We start from the raw sequence: 12,431 nt of genomic DNA, 5'->3' as shown, positions 1-12,431 counted from the left end.
TTATATTCATGATATCTACTAGACCCTTGTTCGGACATATTTCTGTAACTTACAGGTCTAAAATGTAAAAAAAAAAAATTTCATGAAAAACTGTGTAACGCTTTTGGTACAGAAATCTAGACATCAGTGTAACGCCCAGGAGGTTAAAAAATGACAAAGCATTGTCCTACACGCCCAGTGATGACGTGTGTACAACAACAGACTCCAAACTGCAGCAAAGCCAATGTGAGCTTTGTTTGACTTGTATGGAATATGTCTCATTCGTGAGCACATTAATTGCAGTTTCATACTAAACTCCCAGAGGGTACTGCATGCTTCTGGAAGGTAGAGGCTCGAGGTGTGGACATTGAACTCCCTGCGGTGACTGCTAGGAAGGCAGCAAAAAGCCTCTGACGTCTGTTCTACTGAACCCTCCCATTCCTCTGAATGTGAGAGCGTGGAGAGATGAGCTCGGCACACACTGTATAAACAAAATAGGAACATGTCATGCCCACAGAGAGCCGTGTTATCGCCCCGCTCTCTCTCACTGTGTCACCTTGACTGACGGGAAGATTCGGCACTCAGCATTCGTTAGCCGACCCCTCCCAGAACAAAGCCACTAAGTTCCATTCACATAGCTCGTCTCCAGCCCACCACCGCCCTGACAGAAAGGACAGCCTGCCCTTCCTCGCCTCCTCTTCTCTGTGGATCCAGCGCCCATAAAATACTGAATTTTCTCTCTCACCCCACCATCTTCCTTTTCACATCATCGCCTGCACACAGAAGTCAAGGAGTGCAGAGGGAAAGCATACAAAGTCTGGTGGGAGGAGACAAAACACAAGAGCTGGTGGGCGGGAAGAGCTTTGGTGCATTGACTGTGGGGTAGCAGCTAGTGGAGAGTCAGCTGTGATAAGCCGGACAGTTATTTCTTATTTGGGGCCACTTCTGCTGGCGTTGGCTGACCCCCATCCCCCGGCACAGCCCCTGAATAAATATTAAAGTGCGGGTCACCAGAGTGAACAGGTTCAGCGAGCCTTTGACATTTCCATTGCTGCATCCCAGGAGCAGTGTTGCTACTGCTGACATCATCGGAGCTGGGATTCCTCTTCCTCTAGCGCTTTCAGTAACTCATCTGTCAAGGCAGTCATGGAAGATAGACCTTCTTCTGAAGGCTGCTTTAGAAGGTTTACAGACTGCTTTTTAAGCACGAGTGAGTATCTTGGCCATCTGATAGCAGTGCTTACATGATCCATTTCCAGTCATCACAGCTATTAGATTAAACTTATCTCAGACTGCAACTTGCATCCTGCACTGTGCCTGGTTGATGCATGGCTAGTCTTATATTTTTCATGTGGTAAAGCATTTCTTTGCCCACTGGCTAAACAAATAGTGTAAATTCTGATAGTAAAAGATATTAGACATTAGGAATTTAATAAGTGCTGCCTCCAGGAGCGCTAGGATAGGGGAGATGTGACTGAAATCTGTGGGGGCATAGAAGGTTCAGGAGGGCACTGATTTAATATATTCCTGTGCTTAAGTATAAGCGGCAGTAAACTTTTTTCTCATGCTACCTTGAGTTTAAGAGTAATAAAAAAATGGTAGTTCTGCGTAAAGCATATGCATAGATCAGTGTGCCCTCAGGATCAATGGACAGTAAGAAACTTATATAAAACGCCCTCAGGGTTTATCATTTTCTGCTGTATGGATAGAGCTATGTGCTGACTTTTGTGCTGTGTTAGGCAATACATATATGGTTTTTTGAACTTTCATATGGTATGATCTTTATATCAGCATTCCAACGTCATGGAATCCGTTTATTATTGTTCTCGGCAATGGTTCTTTTTTCCTTATTTTCATGGATAACAGTTTTATGACATACTACAGTGATCGGATATTATAAATATTCTCCTTATTTTTTACAAGAATGTACAGATCTGACTAGGTGTATGTTTGAAACATACCTGTAGCTTGTAGTATGTGGTGTCCTTTAGGCTTCTACGTTGCTTAAAGTTATTCCCTATAATCACTACCCTTTGTGATTAAGCCATTTTGGAAGAAGCCATTTATGTTTTTGCGTACTAGATCCAAGATAGCTCATGCTAGGTGCCAGGCTATCTCTGATTTATTTTCCAATTATTTGTCTTAAATAAATATGAATAAAGTCTTGCCTTTGCCTGTTTAAATTACTGAAGTCAAAGGATTAACATGAGTCAGGATAATTCTTTATTTGTCTCCTGATTATGCTACCCATTTTATTTATATGCTCCAGTGTGTGCATTAAAACGTTATTTCTTTAATCCATCTAATCCGACAGGTTATATGTGTATATGTATGTATAAATATATATATAAATATATATATATATATATAATTCACAGTTCTAATAAATGTTATATAGAACTTTCAAATACATTATTTCAGGTATACCTGCATACCAGAGGTGTCAACTATGTACATACATTATTTTTGCCCTTTCTTAATTAAGTCTCATACATGGACAACTATAGATTATATTTGGTTTCTCAAAGAACTATTTTTGATATCAATGTAATCTAACAAGGCAGGATAAACTTTTTTTTTTTTTTTTATGTATTTACTTTCTTGTGCCTTCACCAGTTCTTGTCAATGAAAACTGAACATGCTAGTTCTAAAAATGCTGAAAAAAGAAAAGTAAAACATGTAACCTTGCAATGTTTATTGAGACAGCACTCTCCCATCATACCATTATATTTTGTTATTTCTATTTCCCTACTCTTCATTATGTTTTAAAGTTAGAAACATGTCTCGTGTGAAATGCAAACTTATCCTAAAAGTCTAAACGTGAATGTTGTTTACATTTTTTTTTCAGTACCGCACCATACCATAGTATTACTACATTGTCATGCTTTTGATAATGTACATTAACTTATATCAGTCAGCCTTTTTTTAAATTTAGGCTATGATTAACTTAATAGTTAATTGTCTGTGTCTCTTTCCTGTGTCATTTAAACTTGTAAATACTTGAATGTGAACATTCAAGTATTTACATGTTTAAACGATTATGTTTAAAGAAAAGAATAATTTAATTCTGAATTTGTTTTATCAAGTAGAGAATGTGTATTTAAACAAGCCTTTGCTAACTTCTGTAGCATCAGAAACTGTAAAAGCCCAGAGCCTCAATCAAGAAACAAAAAAAAGCAAAATTGATGAAGTCACAACTTGAACAACTGTTGTATTTCTGCAGTAAAATGTGGAAATGACTCCATCCACAGTGCCTGCAGCTAAAGAGGTTAGCAAGGGCTAGTTTTAAAGCTTGTTCGCAGCATGTTATAAGTTTTAGACTTTAATGTCCATTGCCTGTCCTGTTTACTTACTAGTACAGAAACGGCTTTAATATTAAAACCTTTACAGTAGAAAAAAAGGCCTGTCTCTAGTTCTATTTAGGTCTTTATTTGTGTAAGCTGATATTTTTGTAATATTATAGGTATGTGTTTTTCTCTGAAACCCTTTCACTAATATTTTTGAAACCTTTTCTACTGCATTTTTAAATATAGTTGTAATTTATTTACTTGCATAAAAACCTTTCAGCTAGGGTGGAATTTGGATATGCATTTCCCAAAGTAGAGAGAAGCATTCATTATCTATATCAACTTACATAAATGCTTACATCATTTTTTTTTTAACATGTTTATTTTGTAGAAAATAGAAAATTTTATAGAAAAAAAAAATTACATGAACATCAATGAGGAAAGATATTTAGAAAATGTAATATGAGTATAAAACAAATACAAAATTGTTGTATGAGTAGAAAACAGGGGAGTTAAGTGTCTAAGGAACGTTAATAAAACAAGTTACATCAGGTTATACAATATATTGGTATTGTCTATGAGTTCATAGCAAATGAACTTGATTTTATGTTTGGAAAAACTTGGAATGTACATCTAGATTGCAGAATCTATGGGCAACTATAGTGGCCTGTTTGTGACCTTGGAGGGATCTGACATCCAAAAAGTAGCCATACTTTTATAAGTGCCATAATCTGGGTAAACAAATAACACCAACATACTAATATTAATGAGGGATAATGGATATAAAATAATTTATTAAAAGCAAGGATTGCTGGTCTTAGAAAATAGGTTTGTATAGGTGGGTATATATTACAAACATTATTGCAGCAAAGTAATCAATACTAGACCTACATATTTACTATTAGTCTAATTTGCTGCAAAACCCTGTACAGGATTTTCAAGAGGCAGATAACAAGTGTAATTCAGAAAAAGTACTTTTGTTACCTTTTTTTATGGGATTTTATTTTGTTTATTGTTTGGCTGGATTTCTACTTCCGTAACAGTCAAGTATAAAGTATGGAGATGTAGGAAGAGCAATGGTGAAACAGCTTAATGGGAGCTCCATTGGGAATGTGGTAGGTTTTAGACAAACTGAGTACAACATACATTACAAAGCTCACATTGCTACTACAAACCTTTTCCACCCTACTCATCCCCACGTTTTATTACAATTTGTTCAAGAATTTCAAGTTTTGTCTTATTCGAAACAGAAGGGGATTTTTTTTCATTTTGGGTCAGTAGATAGGCAATTTAAAGCATTGTTAACATCCATCAACACAGTACAAGAAACAATGACTTTTTTAGAGAGGTGTTTGTTTGAGGACCAATGAATGTGTAAAACCAACTGGGCTAAATGAACCTTAACCTTTTCCACAGAACCCGTGTATATAGCATATTGGAAACTTTCTGATGGGTGCATGCTGATTGTTTTTTTTTTTTGTCACATGCTGTTATCTCCATTTAAAGCTGCATAGTGCTTGATCAAAAAAGGTTTTTGGTTTATCTTTCTTTGCCTCCAGTTCAAATGTACCACAGTAGGACATGCTGCCACTGAAGTGGAATAAACCCAGCCTTTTAAACTAGTGTAACGAACAGCGGAAGCTTATTGAGTGTTAATATTTCTCTGTAATTACAAAACCCCAGAAAAAAGGGGATTCACCTTTAGTTTAGGATAGTAAGTGGAGCCATGCAAAATATTCATGTATTGCTCTTTGGCCAACTGTATATCCATAATGGCCCACATATGGCATAGTAGAATAGTGTTTTTAATTCCTGTTCAGTCATGTTGACCATCACCAGTGCAGGTAAAAATTTAAACATTAACTTATATAAATCAAATGAGAAATTATAATTTGATAGTTTCTGGTTAGGTTAGTTAAAGGTATTCAAAAATGCTCCACTCGGAATCACTGTGACACACACCTGAAGTTTTCTTTGAGCAGTATGTATCAAGAAAAATGGCTAGATCTCTTCTTCATCCTTATTCTTCATTCGGGGTTTTACTGAATGTGATGCTAACAGGCTTGTTTGGTATGACACAGATGTACAAATGTGTTTAAAATATGCATTTATATAGTGTAGACCAGGGGTGCCCACACTTTTTTGGCTTTCAAGCTAGGAACTTGGACTTATTAACTCCTGTGTGCTGTAGAGTTTAATTTGAAAGGCAGGTCTCCGCGATCTACTCGCATTGCTTTTGCGATCTACAAGTAGATCGCGATCCACTTGTTGGGCACCCCTGGTGTAGACATATTATACAGTTGCTCAATGCAGTAAAGTCAACTAGAAATTGTTTCTGACTAGCTGATAACCCGGCGTTGCCCGGCTATTTATTTATTGCAATCCTATGTTATACAGGAAATAGAATCAAATGAAGCTATAGTGATTTTTCTTGTCTACGGTGTTAAATTTTTTTGGCCTTTGATTGCACTCAGCCAATTGCCTTATGTTTACTTGAAGGCATTATTACAGGTCAGAAATTTGTATAAGAGTCCAAAAAAATATGTAAAAATATAAGCAAAAGCCACACTGTCCCTGAGCAATACATAGACACACACACACACACACACGCAAATATACCGTCATATACCACAACACATGAGTCTGAGTCATATGTCTAGCAAGTTTGGTCTTGATGCGTTTCCTAGTGATAACATACACACACACATAAATACATCCAATTTTATATATTTAGGTTGATATAGTTCTGACATATACCATAATGCTGTACAATGAAACACTGAGCTAGATCCCTCAGTCTCTGGATAGAGGAGCTGACACTCTAATGTCCCTCCACAGTCACACACTATTATTATACATTTTTATACCTCTGAACTTATACCACAGTGCTGTACAAAGATCAGCGGTTTCATATGCCCAGCAAGTTTTGGTTTAAGTGTCTCTATGCGTTTCCGAGTGATGGTGGACCATAGCAAGTTTGGTTACATAGTGGGTTAGGTTGAAAAAATACATGGAGGAGCTCAGCTATGAGGAGAGATTAGCTGAACTGATTCTATTCTCCCTTGAGAAGACGTTTAGGAGGGGGATATGATCACCCTGTATAAATATATAAACTGTCCATATAGAAAATTATCTTCCCCATTATTCACTTTGAGATCATTACGAAGAACAAGAGGACACTCTTTGCGATAATACAAAAGAGTATTATCATCTGAAATTCTTTTCCTAAATGCTGGAAAGGCATCTCTTTCTAACATGTGGTCTCCTTATTGTAGTATTCTACATCAACAGGTTTCGCGACTATAAAATCGCTTCTTCAGGATGAATCAAAAGAATTAGCGACTTATGATTTACAAACATGATATATAATCAACAACATATGTAATACTTCCAATTCTAAACAATGTATAAGATCCGTTTTACAAATAATTTTAACATTATACTCACTACTGTGCAACACTGATAATCAAAATGCAATAGACTCCTTTATCCAGTTGAAAATTGGATCCCAACACAGAGTGGAGAGCGATGATAGCAGCAGATTGTGATTGAGGAGCCTATTAGATGGATATTGAGAACTATTTCCCTAAGGTGCAATACAACTACAAAGTAGTTGGTTGAATAATGAACTATTAATCTACCACAGTAAGTTCATATCATTATGTTAATACCTATGCTTAACCAATATCACTTCATAGTGCTATCTTTCCTCAAAGTGATAAACATTCCAATATATCCCATGAGTAAAAGTAGAATAATTTAACATGGCCATAGTTTGAAAAAAAATTGATATTCATATTTATTTGGTCAGTATAACATCTAACTATCGGGTATAAACTCAGAAACAAACATATATAGGGGCCAGGAATAAATAATAATTGCCAATTACAGCAGCAGGTAATTATCAATGCTTGCCAGTTGGATATAGCCATAAATAAAAGCCAAGGAAACATAATTGACAATTTAAACAAAAGGTATATCTCAATGCTTACCAGTTAATTCAAGATGGAAGTAAAAGCACCAGAATTCTCCATGGGGAATGCTTTGTTCATAAACCAGTATCCTACATGCTGCACTGTCCATACTAAGCTGCTTCCACAGACTTGCCTCTCGTCACAACGTGATGCGAGGCGGGGCCACACCCCCTAACTCTTCAATGGTGATATAGTGTGCAGGTGATATAGTGTACATGGACTTTGCTAAAGCAATTTGACACTGTACCCCACAGACGGTTATTATGCAAGTTACGGTCGATAGGTTTAGAAAAGTCAATCTGTAAATGGACAGAGAACTGGCTTAAAGATCGCATCCAGAGAGTTGTAATTAATGATTCATACTCTGAATGGTCTACGGTTATTAGTGGTGTACCCAGGGTTCAGTGTTGGGACCATTACTGTTTAACATCTTTATAAATGATATAGAGTTTGGGATTAAAAGTATCATTTCCAAGTGGCAAATGACATTTAATATAGATAAATGTAAAATTATGCACTTGGGAGCTTAACATGCATGCTTCATACTGTCTAGGGGAAGTACATTTTGGGCAGTCAGAAATGGAAAAGGATCCGGAGTTTTAGTAGATCATAGACCTAATAACAGCATGCAATGCCAAGCTGCAATATCTAAAGCTAGCAAAGTACTTAAAAAGAGGTATTAAAAGAGGAATAGACTGCAGAGATGCAGACATTATCCTGCCCCTGTACAAAGCATTGGTCAGACTACATCTGGAATATGCAGTCCAGTTTTGGTCACCATTTCACAAAAAAGAAGAATTGATTGTTGAATTGGAGAGAGTGCAGAGAAGGGCAAATAAATTGATAAAAGGAATGGAGAAGCTCAGCTATGAGGAGAGATTAGCTGAACTGAATCTATTCTCTCTTGAGAAGAGACGTTTAAGGGGGTATATGGCCACCCTGTATAAATTTATAAACAGTCCTCTCTTCCCCATTATTCACTTTGAGATCATTCCAAAGAACCAAAAGGGCACTCTCTGCGTCTGGAGGAAAAGAAGTTTAAGCTCCAGATAAGGAAGGGATTCTTCACTGTAAGGTCTGTGAAAATGTGGAATCAGCTCCCTCAGGAAGTAGTTTCAGCAACTACTATAGATTGCTTTAGGAAAAAGCTGAATGCTTTTCTAGAAGCACAGAAAATAACTGTGTATTAAGGCTTTAAAGTAAAAATAACAGTGACTGTTGATCCAGAGAACATCCGATTGCGTCATGGAATTGGGAAGGAATTTTATTCCCCTGTTAAAGCAAAATTACCCAGGGTTTTTTTGCCTTCCTCTAGACCAACATGGTTTTAACTCTAGACTTACATAGTTTTAAACCCTGGGATATGTTTATTTCCCTAGTGATTGAACTTGATGGACTTATGTCTTTTTTCAACTTAACCTACTATGTAACTATGTATGTCTAGCAAGTTTGGTTGAAAAGTCTCCATGCGTTTCATCCAAATATAGCTCTGACATCTAGCACAGCACTGTACAAAGGTGACAGGTCCACTTACATGAGTCTCAGTCATATGCATGGCAAGTTTGGATGATTTGTCTCCATGCGTTTTCGAGTGATGGTGGAACACACACACACACACACACACACACACACACACTTCCTAATTAAACAAATGCATATATTAACAAATGCATATGTGCAGCAGTTATAAAATGGACTTAAGAATTAAAGAAAAACAATAGTTTACTAAGTACAGTTACTATTACTAATACTGATTGGCAACCACAGCTCTGATTTGTTTCACTAACCACTTTTAAAATCACAATTAAAGTTTGACAATGTGATGCATATAGCATGTTTCTCATCGTTTTGCATTAGAGCATTAGGTTTCTTTTGGTCCACCTCACCTTAACCTGCCAGGTTATACTTTCTCATTGACCACCAAGCCCTACCCAATTTGAACTTTTTAATGCAGTACAGTAATAATGCCAGGAAGCTTGAAATGGCTACATGCTGATTGTATTAAATGGGAATGGGTCAGGCGATGTCCCTTCTGCAAAAAAACATATATGCTTGCCTGATTGCCCTTTCGGCAAAAATTGCCGAGCTGACCAGTGCTGCTCAAAATTAGAAGCTTCCCCTGCAGCTGCCAGGTTTGAATGAACTCCCTTGGTACATCATCCCCCCTTGGGTAATAAGGATTGCTGGAGATTGAAACAAGGAAGAATATGGTGGCGCCCTGTGATGGACCTGGGACAAGGTGAATGTATTCACAATATTGTAATCAGAAATCTCTGTCTGACTGTAGTAGGTTTACTTCCACATTCCTGCCTTTAGTTCCTGCCTACCTTGAAATGTTCTCAACCCTGTGCTGAATGTTCTATAGTGTAAAAATGCATGTTTTGTTGGTAATAGCAATTGTGCAGTGTGTCTAAACAGTGGCTACTAGAATTTGACCATGCTGTCCAGTGCCCTCTGTACACAGAACTGGCCAGACTGCATTTGGACACTTGGAAGTGATAAACATTGCTCAAATAAATGAGCTTGTTTATTGATTTATATGTAACATAATTGTAATTCTATGAATTTTTGTGAACAAAATTATAAATCGATGTAATAAGGCAATTTCTTTATTGTGTATGAAAATTTAAGATTTATAAAAATTTCAGATATTTGTAAGCCGATAAAATGTTTTTTTTTGATAGGTCTGGGTGTCTCAGAAATTCTGTATTGATCTTCAAGGTACATTGTATCTCCAAATATTCTTCTGTTTTTTAATTTCTTTATTCATTTTCATTTAGTTTCACAAACAAATCAAACAAACATATATATCTCAAACCGTATCAAAATTAGTTCTAGAGGTCTACAATAAATCCATGATAACAACATAGTAATACAACTGTCGCATCCTTTCATTATCCATCTATTCAACCTACCAATCCCATGAATTATTTTATTTCTCTAACCATACGTGCCTATTGCTAACCCCATTTTCCTTAACCAATTTTAATTGTTAACTCCCTTCTTTGACCCCTCTTTAATTCCCCTTTACTTTATCTTGTCCTAGTGTACATCCATTATCAATCTTATACATTATAAAAATAGTGAAAATAACCAAAAAAAGTTATGGATTATTTCCCTTCTCCCTAAACACACGTGTAACCAATTTATTAGTGATAGACTTTTATCCTTGTGAGGAAAAAAAAAAACAATAACTAAATAAAAAAATTATATATTTGTTTTCATCCCAGTGACAATGTGTATATAGCCATAATATTTATTTGTGACCTTCGAATATATACGGAGTGGGGGAAACAATCCTCAAACATTCTTCTTTTAATATTATCTATATTTAACCAGATAGTCCTTCTTTATTTTAGTATTTATTTAATCTGTTCATGTTATGTTGTGCTTTATATACCCTAAAGTGACATTTGTGCCTAAATTTATTAAATGTAATAATAATATTAATAAAAAAAATCGATCCCACAAGACCTCTATATTTATCCTTAGCAAAACTTTTCTGCTACACAAACACATAACAACACTAAGACAAAGAAACAAAAGGAAATAGGGAGTGGTAGGTTAGCTCCATAAACAAGTAATATTACTGATGTTAATTCTACATAGTCAACCATGACCGGTCCCATCCTATTGGCATATAGTACTCAATCCATGGTGACCACACCTTTTGAAATTTCGTTACAGATGCCGTCAACAAAGCCCTCATCTTCTCATTGACTAAAATCCAAGACAATTTATTCTTAACTTGTTGTGAATTAGCTTTAGCTGGGACAATTTTGGCCTGCAGTAAACAAGAATGTTAATAGTATAAATTGATTCATAGTACAGACTGATGGTTTCTGGCATAAAAGTGCTCCAGCTGGTTGTTTGGGAAAAGAACAACCTACTATAGTGTAAGCAATTTGGTATACTCTTGTCCAGAACTTCCTGATTTTGGAACATTCCCACCAAATATGGAAGAAAGTTCCTATAGAATTACAACCCCTAAAACAGTTACCTGTACAGTTCTGCTGAAATTTAGCGAGCCTGGATGGGACCATGTACCATCTCATCATTAGTTTATAATAATTTTTTCTGTTACTGAGGCATTAATACTACAGTATGCTATTGTATGCCAAATTTGATCCCAATCCTCCTGTTCAATCTTTTCACCTATAGTGACTTCCCATTTGAGTATATATGATGGTACCTTCTTATTGTACTGCACGAATGTATTATATAAAGCTGATAATACTTCTTTAGTGTTTTGATCCTTTACACACATTTTCTCAAACCATGTCATATTGTAAATACCAGGGGTTGGTTGCGCTTTAGATACCTCCAGATTAGGCATTTTATAAAATCTAAAGAGTTCTGCCGAAAGAGCTTCATATTTCTCAGAAATTTCTCCAAATGTAAGTATCCCCTCCAAGTATAAAAAGTGATGTATTCATTACAATCCTTTCTCCATCTACCAGCAAAACTGCCCTGGTTCCTCTATGCATCTCCAAATAATTTTATCTTAAATGATGCAGCTTTTAGGCTGGGTCTATGTAGACTTTTTTGTAAACGTTCTTACTGCGTTTATATGCATTTTTTGCACTTTTATTAGCTTTTTTTTAGCATTTTAAAGTGCTGGAAAACGTCTATGCCAGTGTTTTTAACATGTTTACGTTTCAATTGCTTATAAACGCGGGAAAACGCCCTATTGAAATCAATGGAAGCATTTACCTGTGTCTTCCAGCGTTAACCCCACGTTTTAATTTTTTTTAACATTGCAAGCCGCCTTATCGATAACACTCATTAACATGCCTCAAGGAAACGTCCTGGTGTACATTAGCCCATTGGAATGCATGGGAATTTCCAACATTAGCTTTTAAAGCCTCAGGAAAATGCTGGGGAAACAGTCCACGTGGAATAAGCCTTACTTAGCTGTGGCACTCCTAGAAATCAGATTCATATTATAAATGTGTAGCAATTGTCGCTGGAAAAACATCCTTTTGTTTTATGTTAAAAAAGCCATTTTCAAAAAAATAGCCATATTTGCTCCATTTTCTAATAATGTGCATGTTGAATATTATAATAATAGGCTACTTAGATGCAAGGAGCTTAACAGAGATGCATCACAATCATACATACAAATATTATCTTTTTTTTTTTTTTTGCTTTTTTTTTTCCATATTCTGATTAATTCCGTAATTTTTTTTTT

The 12,431-nt window shown here is 36.0% G+C and overlaps 1 protein-coding gene across 4 annotated transcripts in view; it reads left to right on the top strand.

The window, feature by feature from the left end:
- The first annotated feature begins 589 nt into the window (after window positions 1-589).
- PDE10A (phosphodiesterase 10A) overlaps window positions 590-12,431 on the top strand; it is a 147,396-nt gene continuing 135,554 nt past the window's right edge. For all 4 annotated transcript variants that reach the window (XR_011920398.1, XR_011920399.1, XM_072409074.1 and 1 more), the window contains exon 1: window positions 590-1,189. Coding sequence is in view for 2 of the 4 variants with exons in the window: in XM_072409074.1 (XP_072265175.1) it covers window positions 1,126-1,189 (64 nt within the window). In the remaining 2 variants the exon portion in view is untranslated. The remainder of the gene's footprint in view (window positions 1,190-12,431) is intronic.

This window comes from Pyxicephalus adspersus, chromosome 4 (genome assembly GCF_032062135.1).
Source record: "Pyxicephalus adspersus chromosome 4, UCB_Pads_2.0, whole genome shotgun sequence".
Taxonomy (NCBI): domain Eukaryota; kingdom Metazoa; phylum Chordata; class Amphibia; order Anura; family Pyxicephalidae; genus Pyxicephalus; species Pyxicephalus adspersus.
The sequence above is the reverse complement of the archived record's forward strand: the minus strand, read 5'-3'. Positions and strand labels throughout refer to the sequence as shown.